The sequence below is a fragment of the Ursus arctos genome, unplaced genomic scaffold (assembly GCF_023065955.2).
Source record: "Ursus arctos isolate Adak ecotype North America unplaced genomic scaffold, UrsArc2.0 scaffold_3, whole genome shotgun sequence".
Lineage (NCBI taxonomy): Eukaryota > Metazoa > Chordata > Mammalia > Carnivora > Ursidae > Ursus > Ursus arctos.
The window spans coordinates 20,006,580-20,032,211 of record NW_026622985.1 but is presented as its reverse complement, the minus strand read 5'-3'; the positions used below and the strand labels follow the sequence as shown (position 1 = coordinate 20,032,211).

General features: G+C 39.0%; 2 protein-coding genes across 3 annotated transcripts in view; one reads left to right on the top strand and one right to left on the bottom strand.

The window, feature by feature from the left end:
- Positions 1 to 25,632, bottom strand: part of FBXL13 (F-box and leucine rich repeat protein 13) — a 209,662-nt gene that overhangs the window by 77,984 nt on the left and 106,046 nt on the right. The window contains exons 10-12 of the mRNA XM_026504143.4: positions 20,653 to 20,705; positions 16,657 to 16,757; positions 6,838 to 6,967 (exon numbers count right to left, since the gene is read on the bottom strand). Of these exons, the coding sequence (XP_026359928.4) occupies positions 6,838 to 6,967; positions 16,657 to 16,757; positions 20,653 to 20,705 (284 nt within the window). The remainder of the gene's footprint in view (positions 1 to 6,837; positions 6,968 to 16,656; positions 16,758 to 20,652; positions 20,706 to 25,632) is intronic.
- The window catches only part of LRRC17 (leucine rich repeat containing 17), a 34,373-nt gene continuing 11,771 nt past the window's right edge, over positions 3,031 to 25,632 (top strand). The window contains exons 1-4 of one of the 2 annotated variants that reach the window (XM_057304360.1): positions 3,072 to 4,110; positions 6,527 to 6,897; positions 22,499 to 22,613; positions 23,267 to 24,175. In XM_057304360.1, the coding sequence (XP_057160343.1) occupies positions 23,404 to 24,175 (772 nt within the window). In that variant the 5' untranslated portion in view covers positions 3,072 to 4,110; positions 6,527 to 6,897; positions 22,499 to 22,613; positions 23,267 to 23,403. Of the gene's footprint in view, positions 6,898 to 22,498; positions 22,614 to 23,266; positions 24,176 to 25,632 lie in introns of both variants that reach the window. The other variant, XM_057304359.1, reaches the window with a different exon arrangement.

Here is a 25,632-nt window from a genome sequence, read left to right as displayed (position 1 = left end):
TATAACATACATATGTGTGTGTATATATGTGTGAGTAAGCATCTTTATGTGTGTGTGTGTGTGTGTGTGTGTGTGTGTATTTGTTCATTTTTGTAGGTGATATTTAAAGCCATGATCTAGGTGAGATCACCAAGGGAGTAGGTGTAGGCTGAGAAGAAAAATGGACCAAGAACTGAACCCTGGGGCCTTCTATGATTAAGGGTTTAGAGAGAAGAAGAGGTGACTAAGGGAGTCAACTTTAGAAATATTGTCAGAACAAAAAGAGCAAGATGTATAGCACAGTATCATTCAGGAGAATTAAAATACATACAGACAGAACCACAATATAAGAATGCAAGAATACATAGGTATCCCCTTCTTTTCGAAAGTTCACGTTTGTCTACTTCACTTTTAGAAAAGACCTATATTAGTACCTGTTTTTACCAACCAAAAGAAATGCAAAGAGGATTTTGCAGTGAGCCATTCCAGAGACAGCAGGCAGCCCAGCGGGGGGGGGGGGGGGGGGGGGGGGGAGTGGCACCTTCCCTGGGAACCACACAGCATCTCAGTATCACGCCGCCGTAAGGTTTCAGCTGTGTCTAAGAACATCTGTGCTGTATCTCTATTTATTTTGTGCATCCATTAGCAAGATACATCTTAAGATATCAGAAAGCCTAAGAGATTATTTTTGGGGTCAGGGAGCACTCAAAAATGTTCCCGTATAAATTAGTGGTAACTGCTTCTTTGCTTTATGCCATTTCTGCTCAAGAAAGTTTTCATAGGAACGCCCTACTTTTGGATAGTGGAGGAAACTTGTATGTATATAAGAATATATCCTTATAAGAAACCACATAAAACAAATTCGAAGGTTTGTTTATGTAGGGGGAGGGGAACAGGAGTGGGAGATGTGGATAAAAGCGAATCAATAAAACAAGAGAGTGGCCTTGCATGGACTGATAATGAAAGTGTGCCGTGAACTGAGGACTAGGATTAAATCTGTTCTTGGTGCCTGAGTTCCAAAATAGGTAAAATAAAATAAAGTAAATCTAATATGAAATAAAATAAAAATTCCTGGTTATGTTTCTTTCCCTGAGTACTTTTTCTCCCCTGCTTTACAAAACGGCAGAGAAAAGTTATTTTTAATTCCCTCTTCTTAATTTCTTTTAGTGAAAGTGGTCACCAACAAAGGTTCTGAATGCTTGATAAACAATATTTGAAAAGAGGGAAGCTTAATGAAACCTACTTAATATGGAAGTGAATATGAGATGATTTAAAGACGTATTGCTAATTTCTGAGAAGGGAAGAGTACTTAGCAGGATAGAAACCCATTCTAGGCTTGAATGTTGATCTCCTGCCTCTACAGTAGTGCACCTTAATAATAGGGCTGCTATGCAAATAAATTATGTAGGTAAATATTGGGAGTAAGTATGGAGAGCCACGGCATTAGCTTTCCCAGAGAAATCATAGCTATGTGAGTTTTCTTGTTTTTCTTTTTTTTTTTTTTTTTTAGATTTTATTTATTTATTTGTCAGAGAGAAAGAGCGTGCATGCACAGAAGCAGGAGACTGGCAGGCAGGCCGAGAGAGAAGAACGCTCCTCACTGAGCAAGAAGCCCAATGCAGAACTTGATCGCAAGACCCTGGGATCATGACCTGAGCCAAAGGTAGGCACTTTGGCATCTGAGCCACCCAGGTGTCCCTCTATATGAGTTTTCTAAATCATAAAAATATCATTAGGATTGACACAGCCAATTCAGGAAACTAACAGTATTGACAAAAACCAAACTTACACATACTTCACGGCCCACATTCAACTCTAGTGTTGTATACCCAATACAAGTGTCTGCTGAATACACAGAAGGACATGTGCATGAATGTTAAGAGAACCACAAATGAGCCTAGACTTACGCCCTGCAACCTCAGGAAAAACAGAATTTATTTTTCCCAGTGTTGACTATCTAGAAGGATTCTGAATGATTCTGGTAGGGTCCTCCTCTCCTGGAAAAATCATAGCCACTGCAGACGGAATTTAGGATTGTCTAGGCCTGGATCAAATGACTCAATGGCCATAGGAAAATCCTAATGGTTCCTAAGCATTTCCTATATGAAGCCACTGTTCTAAGCACATTACATGTATGAAATCATTTCATTTACACAACACACTTATGAGGTAGGTACTAGTATTTTCCCCATTTCATAGATATGGAACAGAGGTATACAGAAAGCTTGGGGAACCTGCCCCAGTCTCATAACTAGTAAAGGGCAAACTCAGGATCATAACGCAAATGCCCCAGGACCCAGGCTCCCAAATGCTATCATGTGCTGCTCTCAAGGTGCCATGAGTGACAGCTCTGCAGAGCCACAGAGAAAGGGGAGAAGTGGTTCTGAAGCAAAGTATGAGGTGTAAAGGAAAAACTACCAGCATCTCATAAAACAGTTCATTACTTTCACTATTTAACTAAACATGAATCCAGATATTCAGTAAGCATCTGATAAATGTCTGCCATGAGGTTAGAGCACACACCATTTTTCAGAGCAGAGAACAAGATGGACCCATTTGCTGTCCCCAGATGTCTCCCTGACCCTAGATAACAAAGGACCACAGGAAAGGGTACTTTCTTTTGGTAATAAAGCTATTTTGTCTCCAAAAAGTCTTCCCAAACTGTGTTTAAATATAGTTTTTAGAAAAATTCTTTTATGGCATAAGCTTAGATTTTATAACTTCAAGTAAACAGTAAATATAGAAGCAGATATATTAAATTTGTTCAACTGATTTAACCAGAATTTTTTGTTAAATGAATGTAGATTGGTTTTTTTCCTTCTTCTGAAAACAGTATAAAGAAAATGTTGCACTCTGGCTCTGAAAGAAAGTTTTTAATTAATTTAAAAAATATTTCACCAATGACAGCCTATTGCGATAAGAATGCTGTTAATCAACAAATATTTACTAAGTGTCTGGGTATGGTTTAACCTTACAAGTGATCAGATAAATATAAATTAAAAACACAAAATATCATATTCAATGTCAAATTAGCTTAAGTTTTTTTTACATAATATTCTTTTGAAGATATCAGACATTATTTTACATTTATGATAAGCTTATATTGGCTACCTTTGTTGTGCATGGATGGCCTTAAAAATAATTATATCCTCTGACCATTTCACTTCTAAAAACTCATACCAAAATATTGCATCGACATATGGAAATATCTGACTATGAGAATTTTCCTCACAAGTTAGACAGCAGAAAATGGTAGGCCAATAATGAATGATTAAATACACGTTGGTATTTTGATACCACGGAATACTATATAGCTATTTAAAGTAAGTTCTAGGAAAATATTTAATAAAATAGAGAGATGTTAACTTTATGAACTATTAAATGAAAGATATGTGTACTGTATAATCCACTTTAGTTTTAAAGAAGTATCACTGTACATAGAGAAAAGACCAGGGGAGCCTTACCCTGAAACGTTAATAGTGTTTGTTATTTCTGGGTGGTGAGTTTTCAGATAATTTAAATTTTTTGCTTCTAATTTCTCGTATTTTTGTGTTTAACATGTAAAAAGGAAAAAAAAAAGCAGAGGTTTTAAAAAGTGAAAAAAGAAAGCTCAAAGTGATAAGTATATGGTTAGAGTTTTGCAATGGATAGTGGAAGAGGTCACTACAGTGGCTCTGTCCTCAGTCGGGGCCGATCCAGCAGAGGCTTTTTTGTGAAGAAACTGACCAGAGGCATCACCTCAACCACATTAAACGTGATGACAGGCAAGTACGTGTGCAAATGCTGGTATTCGTTAGGAAATCAGTCCCATTACTTAATGCACCTACACTTTTTATCCAATCCTAAAAGAATCCAGAATATTTCTAAAACATGTGTAATCGATTTTCACTTTTCTTTGCAGTTCTCTGCCATGCATTTATTTATTTTTTTTCTAACAAGTATCGCTAGACTACTTCCACAATATCGTATAAATACATCTTTCCTTTTTTGGGCAGCCATGACTGCATTAAATTTTAGCCCTTGACATACTTCGTTTATGTTAATCCAGAGCTCCTAGAAGACAGGATGCTGTTTTATTCATCACCGTGCAGGGTATGCAGCCGGCGCTCCGTTAACACCAGCGAAAGGCAGGTAGGGGTGAACCTCAATCCTCAAGTCTCTTTGTTTTATTAGGACCTTTCTTCTTGGGCAGATACATTAACACATGACTTCATAGTGCAAAATTCCAAACTTATAAAAAGAAAATAGATTTTAGTTTCCAAGCGGAGAACCTGAGAAATCTGTGAATCATCGGATCATCGATTTTCCTTCTTTGAAACGATTTTTGTACTGTCATAGCAATACAAGTAGGCCTGGAAGAGTGAAACTGTCCTCACACCCAGAGCTGGGGAGGTAAATGGAGACTTCTCATAGAATTTAACAAATCCCTCCGAAGCAGCAACATCCAAGTTTTACCAATTCCTTCTGCACTTAGAGCAGCAGCCATTTTTAAGATATCTGTGGTTCCTAACGAGCCCATTTCTTACTCCCAGTGGGCCTAACGGGGCTCAGTTTCAAGTGGCACAATTTCCAGTGACTGAAACAGTGTCTGACACCTAGAGTTAAATCTCTGTTGAATTATCAAATAAACAAATGGTAGTGGAAGACGGATGAACAAAAGAAATTTTTTCTTTTGCATAGTGATGTGAAATAATAGCTTCACTGTGGTTTGAGACTTAAAAATTAAGGGACAATCAGGAAAAGAAATCTATTCTTTATACATTCAGACCAAACTTAAATACCCACTGAGGACAGGCAGGCGATGCTGTTGAATGGTGAGGTGTATGGACATGTGTGGACCTTACTGAGTGGAAGAGAGGCCAGCGTGATCCATTTCAAAGGGGTGAGGCCAAATGCAGGCCCAATTTCACTAGTTTTTCCAGTTTTTTAAGAGAAACGTGGAAGTCTAGATTCCTTTATGAAGACTCCAAAATTTTAAATGTTGGCTCAAAATTTAAAAATAGATGCACTATATCTGTCTGTTTTACGAGCATTTCTGGCCAGAGGCACATTGATTTGAAGCCTCTCATTTTGACTTTACTGTGTCTGAGAATATGTATCCTTAGGACATGTGTATGTGTGTTTGTGTGTCTGTGTATGAAGTGTATGTTGTTGCTACAATCATTACCTTGTGGAAACTGAGAAGAACAAGGAGGTAAGTTACACTCTGGGGGAGCTGGGTGAGCTGGTGGAAAAATCCTAGAGGATGTCTCTTTAGAGGGATGTGTCAAGCACATTGAGTTATTCCTGAACTTGCAAATATTTTTCTCTGTAACTAGGCTATTTGTGTTTGCTAACTGACATCCATAGCAGAGGTAAGCACCTACCCTTCCACAGGGTCTGAGAGATACCAGTGCTATTTCCCTTAATGATTATATATCAAAGAATGGCTCCCAGGCCCTTGAGGAAGACATTCCTGGGTTGTAAAACTGGCAAGAAGCTTTAAATGAGGTTTCTATCTATCTCAAAGAGAGCAAAGAAAGAATGTACAGTTGCAAGTTTTCTAAAATAAATGCTCTAAGGAAAGGGAGGTCAAGGGCTAGAGTTTAGTCAAGCTGGAGAAAATGTTAAGCCCCTCTCAGTCCTAGAGTGATGGTAGATGTTGATGTTTAGCAAGCTACACATCAGTAGATCAGAAATATATGTAACTTCTAGATGTTTCAAGCCTAGCTTAGAGCCCTCCCCACCTTTCCCCTACATCCTCCCTACTGCCTGGTGTACCAGGGGACCATGGTATGCCAGTAACGGTGAGTAGCTAAGTTCTATCCATTTAAGAACTTGGAGGAGAAACCCATACTATGCCTGTATTCCCTCCAGGGGACTCTACCTCCCCATGAATGTACCAACAGTTGCTTATAAGGGCACCAGTACCACGTGCTTTCACTTGGTACTGGGAGCCTTGGTCCCTTCATTTCTAAATGGGCATAATCAGTACACACTACACAGCATTTGTATGACGAATGAATCTGATCTGTGTGAAGCACTCAACATGGTGCCTGGCATGTAGTAACAACTCAACAATTGGTAACTATCAATGTTTTACCCAGTTCTCATCTGTGCTATTATATTATTTTCATAGAAGGATGATCATACTATGATACTAATATTAACAAAATACACAGAGGTGGAAGAAAAGAAGTTGAAAGAATCATGACTTAAATCTACCAAAATAGAGCAGAGAAACTACCAATGAGGCAGTCCAAAGTGCTATGGCCTACCCTCCACAACTCCACCCTGTTTTCTACCCAATTTTCCTTCATCTTGTTCCCTCAGAGTTAACTATTTCCCCATGTAGATCTCAAACCTTCATGTTATTTAGCCCCAGGATACAATGCAATTTTAAAAATTACAATCTTTGTTGTATTTCCTTTGTTACATTTAGCACTTGTGGCATTTTACCCAAAGCTATTTATTTTTTGAAAGCCCCTAAGGGAATTCATTGACTTTTCAGGAAGGGCTTTGCAAATTCTCCCCCCAAAACGTTTTTCCTGTGTTTGTATCTTGGTAGCAATTCTGAAGTTTTCAATATTTGGACTCTGGTATTATAATTGTGCTCAAAGTATCTACACAGAAGTGGTGTGTTTCATCATCCAATGAGCTCGGCCTGTGTGTGGATGTGACACTCCAGTGGAAGGAAGCCAAGAGCCTATAGTAGCGATCCTGGGGAAAATTAAAGCAGCTGTGGCTGTGTAATTCAAAACCTCTGAAAAGTGTGCTGCAGTCCGTGCACAGCGTTAGTATAACATGAGGGCTGGATGTAGCCCGTCCCCCAGAGGACTTCCTCGCCTGCTACAGGAAAGAGAAGACTGAAAGACAAACCTGGGTGCAGCCGGAAAGGTCCAAATAGATGAGCTTGTGGCATCCATTCCCTAAATTCAGGTACCGTAAACCTTTGTCTGTGAACTTTCTGCAATAAGCCAAACTAAGATTCTGTAAGTTCTGGAAGTACCTGAAAAGACAGGGGCGAGAGGAGAGAGGAAGGAAGGGATTATGTTTGAGTCGTTTTCCACATCTTTCTTAAGCCACTATGACAAAGAGAAGTAAAACTGTCAATTACTCTTTTCTTTTTGCAGATCTTCAGCAGTTAAACGTAATTATGAATGCTCTTCCTGCTATGGGAAGGAGCTTGGAGTAGTAGATCAGATAATGCATCATTACATTTTAAATGAAAATATGGATTTGCTTAGATTTTTAAGAAGGCTGATTGGGGGAGAACTCTGAGGGTGAGGGGACGTTTGTGCATTCATATTGTTTGGACTGTTTGTGTTTGAAACCAGAGTTACAGAATTTGCAGTATTGTTGCATATGGTTTTTTCTTTGGAGCACCAAAACAATGTGCAAAACGTCTAGATGGACAAAACCTTTGTAAACATTTAAATGGCGATTAACTGTTGCATGACAATGAGGATTTGGGGCAGAAAGGAGGCAAAGTTAAACATAACATGCTCCTAAAATGGACATGATAAGCAAATGGTTTGAAAAAAACATTTGAATATGCATGATTTTGTAAGTGTTTCATTATTATAGTTAAAGAAAGACTAATGGATATAAAGAGCTTAAAAATGGGTTAAAAAGAACAGTCTGCAGATGAGTTGAGCAACACATGAAGGGAATAAAAACGACATCAGAGGCTATCAATCTCACTGGAGTTCAAACAGATTAAATATGGCATTGCCACCATGACCAAAATGATTGCTTCCAGAAAAATAGGAGTGTAATTGAGATGAGCGTGTACTACTGTGCAAGGGCTTACAGTTTGAGGACTTTCTGTGGGCAATTTTCCAAGTCTTCCTAAGCCTGGCATTTTTTAAAAGTGCAAGAACTCCCACTATTGCTCACTCTTGTAATGGAATTAACAACATGCTCTTGGTTTGTGATCTGCAACAGTTTCACAGCAAATTGGAAAGCAAAAGGAGCGAAAAGTGCGAAGATGATGCCTCTCTGTCCCTCAAAAGCCCACAAATGACTAGTAAAATTTACTTTCATGTAAGTGGGAAATAAGATATGCAAGCATTGACAGTTAATCAGATTTATTCCTAAAATTTGAAGAACACATCTATATGATATATAATGATTCCCATTCCATAGTGACTGATTTGATGCAGAACACACATTCCCCTCTAGCAATGTCCTTGAGATTCAACAGAACAAAGAGGGACGCCATCTGGATTCCCCAGTGGCTGTGGGCAGGGCCACGGAGCAGAAAGCAGCACTAACATCCCAAGGACAAGTCCCCTCTCCTGGGGCCCTTGAGTTAACCAAGGGCTATGCCAAAGTTTTGGAAACGCTTGATCTTCCTGTCCCTCGAGTGTACCCTTATGATTCAACGGAGCAAAGTACAGTTTTCTCGGGGTGTGTGTGGGAGGTTTTCATTTCTAACAACCCTTTAGCTCTCTAATTTGGAGAAAGGAATAGTAAGGCAGACAGCACAACACAATGGAAAATACACCAGGTCTTGGAATCTGACCAAATTGGATTCAAATTTCAGCCCTGACACTTAACTGCAAACTTCCCGAACCTCTCAGAGATTTGTTTCTGCATCTGTTAAGTGGAGATTATATTATCTCTCTCTTTTTTTTAACCCTAACCAACTGTGTCCAGCTTTCCTGAACGTTAGTTTTCTCATATGTAACATGGATGTAATTCTATGCACTCTTTCCTCTCAGAGGTATGACAAATTACACGAGAAACAGATGTAACAGTATTACATTAAGGATGACTTTTGATGATTAAAATCAGCAGGGAGAAGATTTAAAATATATTTTCTTGCTACTACTACTTCAAATAATAGCATGTTAATTGTTCTTATGAAGTTTGTACTATCTTTTTCCATGTAATGGAAAGGATATTCATCTGACAAAAGTGGCTCATACAACTGATTCCAAGACTTTGGGGGACCTCACGTGACATCTATACCCTCATTTTGGTCAAGGTTTAATGCCCTTTTTAATCTGTTTGAGCTCCGGTGAGACTGATAGCCTCTGATGTCTTTTTTATTCCCCTCATGTGTTGCCCAGTCATTTGCAGACTGTTCTTAACCCATTTGTAACCTCTGTATCAGTCTGCCTTGAATTATAATAATGTAGCTGTCACTTAAAAAATCAGGCATATTCAAATATATATATTCAAATCTAGCCCAAGCCTATTGTTTGATTTTTTTAAATCCTTGTGATCAGTTAACAAATACTCAAAGTAGAGGGGCACCTGGGTGGCTCAGTTGGTTAAGCCTCAGACTCTTGATTTCGGCCCAGGTCATGATCTCAGGGTCCTGGGATCAAACCCCACCTTGGGCTCTGTGCTCAGTGTGTAGTCTGCTTGACCCTCTCCCTCCCCCTGCTTATGCTCTCTCTCTCTCAAATAAATAAATAAAATATTTTTTAAAAAATACTCAAAGTAGGAATTGAATGAGGAGTTCTTAACTTTTTTGTGTGTAACAGATACCTCTGCATCTATGGACCCTTTACCAGCATAATGTTTTTAATGTGTAAAATAAAATACTTAAAATTACAAAAGCAGCTAATTATATTGAAAGATATCATTATCAAAATTTTTTAAAAACCAAACGAGTGGCTTCTTTATTAGCATATTAAATAACAAGATCTAGTGGCGGGGCTCATAACTACCCATGATTTTGAAGTGATGAGTGTCAATGATACTTTGATATACTTGTAACAACTATAATAAGAAAATGTTTGAGGGGCGCCTGGGTGGCACAGCGGTTAAGCGTCTGCCTTCGGCTCAGGGCGTGATCCCGGCGTTATGGGATCGAGCCCCACATCAGGCTCTTCCGCTATGAGCCTGCTTCTTCCTCTCCCACTCCCCCTGCTTGTGTTCCCTCTCTCGCTGGCTGTCTCTATCTCTGTTGAATAAATAAATAAAATCTTAAAAAAAAAAAAAAAGAAAATGTTTGAGATTTATATAGTCAAGGAGTCCCAGGAACTGCTAATACTACTGTGATTTTTTTTTTACCTACATTTCAGTTAAAGCTTAGTGAAAATAGAAATTCTTCTTCCCTCCTCAAAATTCTTGGAACCTCTGAATTCCATCCCTGGTCTCCTTGGGGGAGCCACTGAGCCCAGGTTAAGAACCTCGGGTTTGGCACGAGAAGTTGTTCACTGGACGAAATGAGTCCCAGACTGAAAGTCCCTAGATGACTGTCTTCAAAGCGGAACCTCATGGGAACCATCAGTATGAAAAACCCAGCACAGGAGGAATCCTAAGTGGCCCTGTAGACCTTTCTAGGGATTTACAGGACCGCAGACTTAAAGCTGTTGGGGATGGGAAAATAATCAGTTGACAGTGAAATCACTTGGCAAATTTTATGCAATACTGCAATTTTTATTCTGAATTTTGGCAAAGAAATAAGTCCCCTACATGAGTAAGATCTGGTTCATCATTTTCTCAAGTCAGAGACAACTTGGTATTTCTAATTCCATTTTGAGGCAGTGTTTGCAGCCTGTGTTTATCTTTTCCTCATTATTTGATAACTAAGTGTTTGTAATGGGGGGCTGGGTTCCCTTTGTGATTTATTTTTCTACTGCTACTATAATCTTTAAGAAGTCACAGCTCTTACAGAAACTACAGAGATCACTTTTTCTCTTTTCTTTTGGATTCTTTCCATTATAGAATTGAAACCGTCTGTGTTAGATCACCAATACCTGAGGGAATTACTATTGGAAGGAATGTAGAATTATGTATTTAAACAAAAATTTCTCTGAAAAATCACCAAGACAAAACCTAATCTGTAAAAGAGAGGATTTGCAGTAGTTTCTTCTGAGTTAAGTGTCGGGCTCTTTAGTTTCACAGAGGCAGTTTTGCATACTAGAATTCCTGCAGAAATCCAAATGCAGTGTTTTGACCTCTTATTCATAGGGGAGACCTTGAGGATGTCCAGTCAAGGCAACAGCTTACTCTGTCTGCCCCGTTCTGATGGTTACTGGTAAGGTTCTATAACATGACAGCACCTATGAATAAGAAGTGTCCGAGCCAATTGAAGGGTCTATATGAAAAATAATTAAACACCATGCCAATATAGCATCTGAGGCTCCATTAAGGAGCAAAGATCATAATAGCTTAATTCACTCCTATATGCCCAGAATGTCTCACACATAGTAATTGATCAATATGTGGTGAATAAGTGAATGAATGTTGCTGTTAGGTTTCAGGGAAAGGAGAAATCATTGCAGAATTCTGGTAGATGGTATGACTTGAGGTGTAAAGGCTATGGCTTAGCAGAGAGGAGGAGAAAAGCATTGCAGCTATAGAGAACGAGAAGCATGCAGCAATCTGGTGACCAGAGTTAAGGGCCTCTCTGGGGAAACCTGGGCAGACAGGTTTGATCAGATAATGTTAAGGGACGGTAAGGGAAGAGTCTAGACCCTAAGCATGTCAAAGACATGACAAGACTATTGTTCCAGGGTGATACTTCTGACAGCATAAGGCAAAGCCGATTGAAGGGAAGAGAGACCAAGGGCGAACCATCAGATGCTACAGCAGATGAAGTGCTGAGACTGCCACCTAGGTTGTGGGCTGAGTGCAAAGGGTTTGACTCAGGAAATATTTAGAAGCAAACGTGTCCTAGAATGGGCATGAGCTAGGAGCAGCCCTCATTTTCAACTTTAGGAAACTGAGCAAGTCCCCAAAGAAGTGAGGAAAATATTCAAATAAGAAGCTGGCAAATCAGTGTTGTCAAGAAGGGCAAACTAATTACATTTTTCTTCTGGCAAATGATTTCTTTGGAAAGAAAGTCAAAAGGCCCCGGAGAGAGAATGACAACAGTCCAAACAATATTTCTCTGGATATTTATAGTTTAAAGAACACTTTTGCATACCCAAGCATATTTGAAACAATGGAAAATAGAGCAAAAATAGAGTCATTATGAAATATATTTTTATCATAGATAAGAAAGTCAGTGTACATTTTTTTCATATGACAAAAATCATCAATATCAAGTGCATTTACCCTGGATGTTCTCTCAATAGCCAGAACTAGAGTTAAAATTAAAAAAAAATTCTCATTTTGGGTCCTGTTTTTCTATCTGTTGCCCATTAAAGGTACAGCTTCATTTGTACAATAAATGTCCCTAAAAACTATGCATGGTTTTAGTATTATTTTAAATTTCCTAGGACAAAAGATTATCTAAAAATATGATATCCAAAATCATCTACTTTGTAAATTCAGATTTTCACGTATGAATTTAATGGATTTTGTAATATATTCTCTCTTTCTACACACACACAAGCATATATGTTCTCTCTCTCTCTATATATATATATATATATACACACACAAACATTCATACATGCACACATGTCCATACACATACATATCTCAATATGGAATGCCTAAAGAAAAATACTGAGTGATATTCTACATTGAAGGACTAGAGAACCTTATAGAACTTCTGAGAGGGTCGGGGCCCTCCACAGGTGTCACTGGAGCTGGCTTACAGCAGCCCATGAGAGCCAACTATTAGCATTTCTTCCCAACTCCACATTCAATGACATCATGTTGGTAGCTTAAAATTGATCATGGTGGTAGTATTTACACCACAGAAATCAGAACATCCCCTTAGCCTCTACCCAAACTAGTTATTAAACATTTACTGGAATACAGCTATCCTTGGAACACACTTTGAGAACTATTGATACAGAGAACATAGTATGCTGAGGAAACATATACAGAGATAAAAATTATAAGAGAGACGATGACAGCTTTGAAAGACAGGAATAAAAATTCAACCTGTAAATAACAGAGAATTCTTAAGATAAAACCTGAACAAATGGAACAGAAGCATTAAAAAAGAGAAATACCTTCCTTGGCTAAGAAAAGATCTAAGTTTTAATGTTCAAAAGTTTACTGTGTTCCAGGAAAAGTTAATTGAAAGAATACAATTAAGCTTGGAAAATGCTTTTAATTTCTCAGTAAAAAGGAAATTCTTGCAAGCATATTGGCAGAAAAAATAGGTTACCAACAAAGGAACACAAAAATCAAGCTGGCTTTAAGCTTCTCTTTAATCTGAAATATCAAAGATTATGGGGCAGTATTTGTAGGATTTTAAGAATAAAGTAAGGGACATGATTCAAGAAGTATATGCCAAGAGGAGTTGTTCACCCTCCAAGACAAAAGAAAGTTATTTTCAGAAAGCAGTGGCTGAAAATCTAACACTCGTTTATCTTTCGGACAAAGAGTTTTTTGTTTTGTTTTGTTTTGTTTTGTTTTGTTTTGTTTTTAATAATAATTTTGTATTATGTTATGTTAGTCACCATACAGTACATCCTTAGTTTTTGATGTAGTGTTCCACGATTCATTATTTTGGACAAAGAGTTTTTAAGACTATATTTCCAGTCATCATGGGATGAATTAAAATCAGAATTAAAGAATAAAGAAATAGTGGAACAAATGGACCATCAATGAATGACAAAACTAGAGTTAGGACTACATAATCATAAATATCATCACAAACATGAAAGTATTAAATGGAAAGTTAAATGATTAATAAAAATCACAATTTTTATGTGTTTACACACAAAGGGTGGAAGTAGAGACACATTAAGTTCAAGGGAGAATAAAAGTGTATTAGATCTCTAGTCTAACATGGGGGGAGGAGCCCAAGTCATTGTTCCATCACAACTTTGATAATTGGAGAAATACATATTAAAAGCATGTTTTTTAAAAAAAAAATCATACAGGGGCTCCTGGGTGGCTCAGTCGGTTGAGCATCTGCCCTCGGCTCAGGTCATGATCCCAGGGTCCCGGGATCGAGCCCCCACTCAGCAGGGAGTCTGCCTCCTCTCCCTCTGCCCCTCCCCCCACTCATTCCTTCTCTCTCTCTCCAATAAGTAAATAAAATCTAAATAAAAAAACAACCCATACAAATAGCCACTGGTTAGAATATAGAACAGAATGTGCACATACCTCTGAAATACCTCAAGACTGTAAAAATCAACAACGTAGTTTATATAGCAAAAGGTGAAAACAAGAGTATAGTACAGTAACAGAAAAATCAAAAACATAAAGCAAGATGATAAAAATAAAACCATATACTCCATTTTGAAAGGAAATATTACTCTCCTAAACTATCCTCTTAAAAAGGCAGAATGAAAAATTTAAAAACAGAAGTGAGCTATGTGCTTCATATAAAAGGCAAATCTAAAATACATCAACATAAAGATTAAAAAGGCGGGGATACAGGTGCACCTAGGTGGCTCAGTCAGTTAAGCGGCAGACTCTTAATTTCAGCTCAGGTCATGATCTCAGGGTTGTGGGATCCCGCTCAGCAGAGTCTTCTTGAGATTCTCTCTCTTCAGCTGCCCCTCCCTCCAACTCATATGTGCTCTCTCTTTAAATAAATAAATAAAATCTTTTAAAAAACTTAAAAAATAAATAAAAATACAGGGATACATAAAGTTATTCCAATAAACCATAAGCAAAAGGAAACAAAGGTGACTATATTAAAAGCCGATAAGGAATTCAAGGCAAAGAAACATCAACCAGGATAAACAATATAATTTTATGTGAATAAATGCTATAATCTATAATGAAACATACTACTTATTAATCTTTATATGTAAAATAAAAATCTCAAAATAAACTAAGGAAGCTTGATTATAAAAGGCAACCAATATATCACTATTACACTATGAAATATGAAGAACTTATACATATATACACACATACACATAGCAATTTTGTTCTCTAAAAGAAACTCTCTTATTTTAAACATTCATGGATGATTTACTAGAATTAATTATAGATACTAGTCCACCAAGAAATCTCAGTAAATTCCAAAAGGTAGAAATAATTCAGTCCACATTTCTTGACCACAGTGTACAAAATTAGAAATTAAAACCAGAAGCTTAATCAAAGAAACTTCAACTACTTGGAACCAAAAATTCTCTTCTAAATAATTATTGGGTCAAAGAGAAAATCAAATATACAACAGTTTGTTTAGAAAATGAGAACAATACTTATCAAATCTTAGAAGCTTTGCCTAAATTCTTATTTAGAGGTCATTTCATATTAAATCTTACAAAAGAAAGAAATCAACTAAATCTTACAAATTAAAACCTTAAAAGATGCTTGAACTGTACCTAAATGGTCCGAAAGTGACCATTTAGAAAATATAATGAGAAATTAAAATCAGAAAAGATAGCATTCACAGTGGCAATTGAAGAGATACCACAAAGATTACCCATATGAATAAAACAAAATTTTGAGACATTTAAAAAACATTTGAAAAAAAAATTAAAATTAGACTATATTCCTGATAGGGAGACTAAAAATTGTAAAAATATAAATTAATTCCTAAATTATTTTATCTTTAATTATTGGCATACTGGTAAATATCTAACAACTGGTACTTTAAAAACATATAAGCATATATGTGTATATATGTTTACTATAAATTTGTACAGCTTACTATTTTACATTTACTATCTTAAAGATGTATAGCACACCACATATAATTAATAATAAAATACACAATACTCTTTTTTGTAAAGTCGATATAGTCAATAGATTCTCACACAATGCTTTCATGGACTTTTGCCAAACTTATAAATGCAGCTAGTAATTTTGTCTTCTTTGTGTTCAAAGGAAAAATAAAATTCTGTGACTCTGATGTATTTCTTGTTTTCACCAAAATATAAAAACAAAATTCAAAAATACTGAGGAATGGGTATAGTTTCAATATGAATATTTTCATTTACATTCATGAGTAAGACAAAAGTGAAACAACAAAGATGTGTGTACAGACTTCACTCATCCGTCAGTGACATGAGTGACTTCCTTACTGAATCTGGTAAGTTTCCAAGTCCCGAAAGAATATTTCCTCAATCTTTTATGGTATTTGCAATGTTGAGCTATAAACATGATGCACTTTTTCAAAAAAATATTTTACTTATTTGAGAGAGAGCATGAGTGGAGGGAGGGGCAGAGGGAGAAGGAGACGCAGACTCCTCACAGAGCAGGGAGCCCCAGGGACGCAGGCTCCATCCCAGGACCCTGGGATCATGACGTGAGCTGAAGGCAGAATCTGAATATTCTGTCAACGTTTGGTGATGTCTCGTATTCTTCTGTCCCTTCTCCTCCAAAGAAGCACTAGCTAAGGAAAAGCAACATTTGTATTCAGGGTTGTCTACAGTCCATAGATCAAAAAACAACCAGTACCAGGTTTCCTGAGGTGGTGGAGGTCCCAACAGGTGACCAGAGCATGGCAAGGGAGAATGTGGGCCTGCGGTGCTCAGGGTCCAAGGAGGGAAGACACTGGTGTTCTGTTGTCAAGAAGTCCAGAAATGGGACTAGAATTGAGGAGCCAGGCTCCATTGCCCAAGAAGGAGGACCAGAAAGAGACAGGCGGAGCCTAACTCAAGCTACAGGGCACTTTGCTCCAAGAGTGACCCAACAACACTAGCCAAGCAGAGAGAACTGGTTACTTAAGCTGGACCCACCTGGGCTGGAGAGAATAGGCACCAGCTTGCGGACGTGAAAGCAGCAGTGCTGTTACCACCACCGCAGTGCCACGGGGTTGGGGGGGGCGGGGGCAACAGGAGCACTGCCTTCGGGGACTGCTGGAGTAGGCCAGAGCCTAGAGGGGTAGGACTATTTTCAGGGTAATACAGATAACACAAGCATTACCTGGGCAGGATTCGCATAGTCCTATTGGTGATGGTGGTGTTAGACAGATTGAGGTACAGGACTCCAGGACAGCCCTCAGAGATGTATCTCATTGATTCATCCTGCATAAAAACAGAGGGGAGAGTCTTGTCAAAGTCTAGCAGGCTTTGTGATTTCCCCATTATCTCTCTCCCAGAAAGTGTATGCAAGCCTTGGTCTCTTCATATTCTTGGTTATTAGTTGTAAATCAAATTAAACAGAAGGTGATGGTTTTGTGTGAAGCTTCGCTACTCCCTCCCCTGCCCTTTCTTTGGAAATAAAGTCCCATTCCATCACAGTGACACTTTGTTAAAATTTGAACCCTTGCAAGTTCAACACTGGCAGCTAATTTGAGCTCAAGTGTCAAAGTGTCAACCACTCCTGACTCTTCAAAGGCATGAAAGTGATTAAAACCTGATCTATTTTTAAACTTGCTAAAATCATTCTGAAAGACAGGAATAGTAAATGCTCTCAACTGGACTTCATTAAAAGTGAGTCCATATTTACACATATATATTTATAGAAATGTGTGTGTGTGTAATTAAGTTACTGTGGTCCTATTAGTGAATATATTAAAACAGCTAAACAAAGTCTCACCAAATTATTTGAGATGGTCTGCAGCAAAAAAAAGGTACATACATTTTGAACATGAAGTTCAGTGTTGAGGGTGTTGTGGGTGAGCCTCTCAAGGATTCAAGCAGCCCTCCCCCAGAGCTGACACTGAGGTGCAAGAGAACAGAGCGACTGTGACATGAGAGAGACAGGAAAACAAATAGTCACTTCAAGCCCGAGCCCTAAACTGACATTTACAAGACCAGATGAATTGCAAGCTTTGATTGCAGTGGCACTGCTTCTCATATGGGTAACTACTTATAAAATGCTCTAGTATGAGTCAGGAGCAGCAGGTTTTTATTTATTTAATGATGCTGGATGAGTATCCCCAGGAACACTGACAAGGTCAGCTAGTTTTAAATATTTGTGCCACATCGCTCCTGGAAAGAATAGGCCGTTGCAGGAAAAAGTAAATTGTCACTTGCCTAGAGAATGTGGTTTGGGAAAGAATTCTGCATGTTCAGTATGGCCACTAAGGAACACAAAGGTTTATTTTCAGCAGGATCATCAGTGTTTAGCATTCTATTCCTAGCTGTTTCCCGGAGTCATGAATAATACAATAACATATTCCTGCAGTTCTGCTATAGGAAAGGCTCCGTGTGCCGATGCCACAGGAGTGCAAGTGCAGGGACTTAATGTACACTGTATTCTTGCCACTGCATTCAAGCAGCCACCAATTTTTCTACATACGCCACCACTAAAATGCAGGATTTAGGTATACGTGGATAGATGTTTATATATATATATATACATACATACATATATATATATACACACATATGTTTATATGTGTGTGTTTATATATATGTTTATATGTGTGTGTGTGTGTGTATATATATATGTATGTTTATATATATGGTACAATTTTCCCAGGAGGAATGAAGAATCATAATAAACGGCATTGTAGTTTAATATAAACAAAATCTATCTTCAAAAATATTCATGGTGCCAATCAAATCTCAAAGCGATTATGCACCTACTGAATGGCCAAAATGCAGGTGAGATGGGGCAAGGAGAGGATGGGAAGCTGGCTGATACACCCTCAGGGAGGTAGCCACAGAGAAGATGAAAATGTGGGGCCAGGAAGAGGAAGATGAAGTATGTTTTATGCACCATAGAGGAAGCTCATTTTTCCTTTAAGATAAGGAAGCAAACTATTCACTGCATTTTCCTGTCTGGAGGAGCTTGGACATCTAAGAAACTTCAGATGAATTTAAAAGAGCTCAAGGGTCAGTCCCCAAATGCGTGAGCACAGAAATGCAAACAGTGTTGGAGTGTATTCATTGCAAAATGGTTTATTTGTCCACAATGCACCCAAATCTTTCCGAATGTAATATATTCATAAGAAAACCTTCTTAGAAATAAAGCTTCTTGAATGAATGTACTCAACTCCTTAAGTGTAAACCTGTCTCTCAGTCTATGCTTCAAAGGGAAAAACAACAGTAAAATGTAGCTGGATAAAATTATCAGCCCTGTATAGTATTAGACTCCAGAACTGGAAAAGACTTTGATGTTCACAAATTCAGTGCAGATGGCATTTGTTTTGACTTTCCTATTAGACAGGCAAATTAAAGACTATGATCTTTTATTCAAGGGCAGAACTGAAGCTCCCTGAGGGCAGGAACTGAAACTTGATTCATTTTAAATTCTCTCAAACACCTGTATTTTATAGCATATAAATCCCCTATTTATCTTTACATATAAAGATAAATAAATCTTATAACGTAGTAGGTACTAAAAATACCCACAGACTGAAACACAAGTTTGAAAGAAAGAACTAGAATGACGACGCTGGGAGGTGTGGATGTCATGCTGGCGTTGCTGCTTGATGAAGAGCATGCATGACAAAATCAGGCTTTTCTGTTTTTACCCTACTTCTCTTAATGTATTTTTTTAAAGATTTTATTTATTTAAGAGAGAGAGAGACAGATAAGGAGAGAGAGCATGAGCGGGGAGGAGAGGGAATAGCAGACTCCTCGCTGAGCTGGGAGCCCGATGTGGGGCCCCATCCCAGAACAGGACCTGGGTCCTGGGATCATGACCTGAGCCAAAGGCAGACGCTTAAACAACTGAGCCACTCAGGTTCCTCCTCTGACTGTTCTTTCTTAAGATTCTTTGCTACTTCTTCTCCTCTGCCTACCTTTAAAAGTCAGCAGCTCCCCAATCCTAAGTTCTCTTCTCATACCTTCTTTCCCTCTCTAGGTTGATCATCTTCACTTTTATAAGGTCCATTAAGAATATAAAAATGTCAACCCAGGATGGAATCTCAAGTGCTCTGCCATGCTCTCCATGCTCTCCACTCAGTATCTTGATACAATTCCATTCATTAAACAAATGTTGTCGAGTATTTACTATGCCAACGTCTGTGTTGTGTGCTAGGACTACCACAGAAAATAAGACACATCTCCTGCCCTTTGGGCCTCTTGGGTTAGTGGAGGAGGCAGAAATGCTGTGATTAGGGCTACTTGTGATAGGGACCCAGAGGAGCAGCAATGAACCCAGCCCTGGGAGTCAGGGATGTCCTGGTAAAGGCGGTAGTACCTAAAGTAAGCCGTAAAGCCTGACGAAGAGGAAAGCGACACCTGAGGGCAAAGCAAAAGGGCATTCATTCCATGCAAGGGGCACAGCCCGAGCAGAAGCAAAACAGCAAGGAGCAGCTTGGCTCGTGCAGCAAAGAAAGTGTAGCCGTGGATGGTTGCTGAAACTTAGTGTGTGTGCAGGGATTGGAGCAAGATGAGGCTGGGAAAGGAGGCTGAGGCAAGACCACAGAGGGTCTCCAAGGTACAGTAATATTAGAGAGCTTCGACTTTATCGAATAGTGTAGATGACGAATGTGTGTATAAATGATAGAAAATGGGAGTGAAATGATCAGATCTGTGTCTTAGAAAGTGTTATGTGCTCATAGCGGGGAAGACAGATTGGAAGTAAAAGAAAAGCCTGCAGACAGGGACCTTGAAGGAGCTGCCCAGGGTGACCTGTTCATTCCCGTCTTTTCTGGCACACAACTGATAGGCAGGAAGACCAAGACCACTAAAATGAGCCTATTGTCTTTACTGGGACCCAATTTTTTTCTGTCTCAGACACACATGGCCCTAAATATAAATACAGTTCATTTTTGTGTAATTGTTGAGTAGTTTCCACTTTCCAGAGACTCCAACCTTGGGCATACAGCTATAGGATTAATAATAGCATTACACAAATGGGATAAAAGTTCTTGCCAATGTTTAACATAGTTTGCTTTTTTACACATTTGATCCTAAACGAGCACACAGGCATGTATTTTGGCAAAATCTCTGTATATTGGCACTGCCATATAGCAAGTCTGAATCTATATAAATAACAGTAAAATAAGCTTCATATACTCACTGTGAGTGTTGGGCAGTCAGAGACATTCAGCTCTTGCAGATTTCTACAGAGGCCTAAATCGAATAAGTTAAACATCACTAAACAACACAGCGCAAATGTTTAAACTTAAAATTTTCCTTCCTACATTCAATGCAATGTATTCATTAGAAAACAAACAAAAACCTTGGCAAGTAATTTGTTCTAAGTATATGGTTCCTTTTTCCCAGAAAACCAGTTTTTTCTGGCTTTAAAATTAAAATATATACACGTTTATTATCATTTGAGGATTACAGAAGAAAAGGGGAAAAAGGAAAATACTACTTTGGGAAAAACAACATATACATAGAGCTTTTAGCTGGGAAGAAAACCAACCTGCTTTTTTGTGGCATGACTTTTTGTTCATTTTTTGGTTTTTGTTTTCATTTATCATTGTATTGTAAAAATTTTCAAACACAGAAAAGTTGAAAGACTTGAAGAATTGTACAGAGCATATACCCACTACCTAGATTCAATTTATATTCCTCTGAATTTGCTTTATCCCATATTCAGCTATACATCCATCTTTCTATCCTTCAATACATCTTCTTTTTTTATGCATTTTAAAGTAAGTTGTGGACATCCGCACACGTCCCCTCGTACATCAGCATGGATATTATAAATAATGCAGCGTGCATAATAATTAACAAAATATTTATGATATGTTAAAATAAGATTTACATACAGTTTACAATGGATTGCAGACAGGGAGGTGGAGCATCAGAAAGGCTGAGTGCCTGATTCACTCGGGGACCAGAGGCAACTGCATAGCTTATGGTCTCGCGGGCAAGTTGACATATGTACACAAAGATCTAGATAGCAGAGCGTTACACAGTCAGCACTCTGGGTCTAGACCGACAGGAAGTAAAACTCCTAATCTGAGACAGAAAAGAAGTATCTAGGGGAGAGGACACAAAACAGTAAAGGGGAGGAATGCGTGAGGCAAAGAGGGGGAAGTCATTCTAGGTGGGGGAGACCCCCAGCAAGCAGGAAGACTCCAGGCAAGGGGGTGATCCTGGCGTTCACACTGCTCCAATGAATAGAAAGCACATCTGTTGCTCATAACCACTTAGCCTCACAATAATAACAACAGAAATGTTATTAATTATAAACCGATTTTGAACTTTTCTTCCTTTGCCAAGAATGGACTGTGTCCTAAGTAATAAATGCAAACCCAAATCACTTTCAGAATTTAAAAATGAAAACAATTCTTTACACTGTGCAGATCTTAGAAGTTATCAGTAATACCTGTTAAGGAAGAAAATAGATTCTGAACACAATGTAATAGATTCTGAACACCAAACTGATGATATTAATATTTTTATAGAATAGTTACTTGAGAGTAAGTAATTCATGCATTCAACAAGTATCATGAACCCACTATGTGTCAGAAACTCTACAGGTGCCCAAAATACAGCAGTGAACAAAAAAGACAAAAATCCCTTCCCTTGGGGAGCTCACATCCTAGTTGGGGGAGACTTACAGTAAACAAAAGAAGTAAAATATCTACTTTGACAGATGGTGATAAGTACTATGGAGAAAAATCAATAAATAAAGGGGGTAGAGAGTGGCTAGCAAGTGGAAGAGGTGCCACTTTAAATAGAGTGCTCGGAGAAGGCTTTGCTGAGGTAACATTGGAGCCAAGATACGCAAGACTTGACAGGGACAGGGCAGTGTGCTTTGAGCTTTTCTGGATCTCACATTCAATGTGGTTGGTTAATTGGGAGATAGTCCAGGAGAGAAAAAAATAAGCTCAGGAGGACAGCCATTGGAGACCCACTCTTTTTTTTTTTTTTTTTTTTTTTTTTTTTTTTTTTTTGCATGTCTCAAGGCTGTAAGAAGAATCCCTTTAATGTCTTGAATCCAACGTGCTGATACATTACATGTTTCAGTTTTCCTAATGCTAAGCCCTAACACTGTGGAGTACTTCCACGGGACCGGCACTGGTAAGTGTTTTCTGCACATGAGCCTGTTTTATTCTCCCCACAATACTACATGCAGCCCCATTTTACAGATACTGAAGATGAGGTTAAAGAACTAGCCTGAGGTCGCATAGTTTTAGGGTTTTTTTTTTTTAAGGTTTTATTTATTTGTCAGAGAGAGAACACAAGCAGGGGAAGGGCAGGCAGAGGGAGAAGCAGGCTCCCCACTGAGCAAGGAGCCCAGTGTGGGACTCCATCCGAGGACCCTGGGATCATGACCTGAACCGAAGGCGGACGCTTAACTGACTGAGCCGCCCAAGTGCCCCATGAGGTCACATAGTTAAGCAAGTGGGAGAGTCTTCATTCCAACTCAGGGCCCAAAAGTTTAGCCACCAAACCAGGCAAGTGGGAGGGAACGCTACACCACTGTTCAGAATGTGCCTTTATTAACTGAATGTCTTTGCTTTAAAAAAACTTATTGTGATCATTTCACAATACATACAAATGTCCAATCATTATGTTAACCATCTGAAACTAACAATGTGATATGTCGATTATACCACAATAAAATATATATAAAGAAAATGAATGGTTTTTGTTTTTGTTTTTTTTTAAAGCTGCTCTTAATAACACAATGCTCACAATGGTTCTTCATATGTTTTTCTCTTGCAACCTAGGGACTCCCATCGTACCTCAGCTGGGTCTCATCATTCCTGAACTGCATTAGTTAAGATTACCCAAACTTGGATTTCAAAGGAATACTTTCATTGTTCCGTCTGTCACACCACGTAATTGGGGCCAGCTGGATGTCAGGATGCGCGTGGTTACCGTGGTAATTCTGCTTTTCTTTTGTAAAGCCACGGAGCTCCGCAAGGCAAGCCCCGGGGCCCCGAGAGGCCGAGCGAATCATGGCAGGGCGAGTGGCAGCCGGAGAGGCTCCAACCCGGTCAAACGCTACGCACCAGGCCTCCCCTGCGAAGTCTACACGTATCTCCACGAGAAATACTTAGATTGTCAAGAAAGAAAACTAGTGTATGTGCTGCCTGACTGGCCTCAGGATTTGCTGCACATGCTGTTAGCGAGAAACAAGATCCGCGTTTTGAAGAACAAGATGTTCTCCAAGTTTAAAAGACTGAAGAGCCTGGATCTGCAACAGAATGAGATCTCCAAAATTGAGAGCGACGCTTTCTTTGGTTTAAATAAACTGACTACTCTCCTCCTGCAGCATAACCAAATCAAAGTCTTGACCGAGGAAGTGTTCATTTATACGCCTCTCCTGAGCTACCTGCGTCTTTACGACAACCCCTGGCACTGCACGTGTGAGTTGGAAACGCTGATTTCCATGTTGCAGATTCCAAGGAACCGGAATTTGGGAAACTACGCCACGTGTGAAAGCCCCCAAGAACTGAAAAACAAAAAACTACGGCAGATAAAATCGGAACAGTTATGCAACGAAGAAGAAAGCGAACAGTTAGACCCGAGACCCCAAGTGTCTGGGAGACCCCCAGTCATAAAGCCTGAAGTGGACTCTTCTCTTTGCTACAATTACGTGTTTCCCATACAAACGCTGGATTGCAAACGGAAAGGTTTGTAAGTTTCTTAGTTTTTCCTTTTCACGGTTAAACATGCTCTTTGAATCTTAGAAACCTCGCTGCCTTGGCAGTCCTGGTGTCACTTCCCCCAGAGGTCTTTCCCCAATGACAAGGAAATTTACTCCAAGCTTTTCTAGGGTTCGGACTCAACGTGGTCGGTGATTTGGGGGACAGGAGTGGAGGCTAGGAGCTATGCTCAGGAAGGACAGCCAGTGGGGGTCCTACTCTTGCTAATCAGAAGCTGTGGCTGTCAAGAATCCCCTTTATCTTAAATCACAGTGTAATATAATTCAGGTAAACAAGTGGGTATAAAAACAAGTCCAAATGCTGTCTATCTAATGTGACTTAAAGCGAAACCATGGCGTGCATCTGTGGGAAAATTACCTAAAGGGAAATCACGTGTGGAAAAGGACAGGCGAGAGCACTGTGAGAGGGAGGCGAAGTGGGATGTAGTGACTCTGTATCCGTACTTCTAAGAATCTGGTCTCAAGGTTTTAATAAACGCTTGCTAACATCCTTTATCTTCATTGTTCCCAAATTAAAACCTAAAAATATTGAAAGAACTAAGTTGAAAGTAGTTAATCCAAGAATTATGAGGCTAAGGAAATCTTTCCAGAATATTACCTACTTCCTGAAAAATCATTGCTGAGTTTTACAGCCCACACAGTCTTGGTCTGATACTGAGCAGGGTCTGCACGTACAGGATTAATTCACGAGATAAGAAAATGGGAAATATTAGTAATGCTCTTGACAGGCTAATGAAGATGTTCTCAAAGTGTGGTCTGGGAACTGCTAATCTACCCTAGGATAACGTGCCATAGGACAGTGTCTGTTTCATTTCTGGCATGAATTCATGACTTATTCATATTATTCAACTAAAGCTAGATGTCATTGGGTTAGGGTTATATCAGAGCATGGTATCACTTCTTCCACTTATTTTAGGAGGTTTGGCTTTGTTTTGGTTCTTTAAGAACAGAAAGAGAAGGTTAAGAGCAACACAGAGACTCTGGCTCCTTTCAGGGGAACCATAGGCAGGAATTTGTTGATGCCAAAGAAGCAGGCAACCTGAACCAGGAGAAAACCTGTTCATTTGTCAGCAAAGAAGTGCTCAAGCCTTGCCCTCTCTCTCAGACTCCAGAGGGGCACCTGGTTAGAGCACACCAAGGCCATGGGACATGGAAAGGTGTGCTTGCTCCAACACCCTGTGAAATGTATATAATCTGCCACAGGAGAACAGTTACAGCATCATAACCAGGGAGATGTCATTCCAGGATCCTCTGGGTTTGAGAGGAAGTGCTCATTCATAAACACCCACTGTTCTCCAGGTACTCCACACACATGCTGTCCACAGCTTCCAGGAAAGTAGTAGGATCCCCATTTACAGTTGGGGAAAATGAAACTTAGGGAGGTTCCGTCATTTGGTTGAGGTCTTGTAGGTAAGCAGCAAAGTG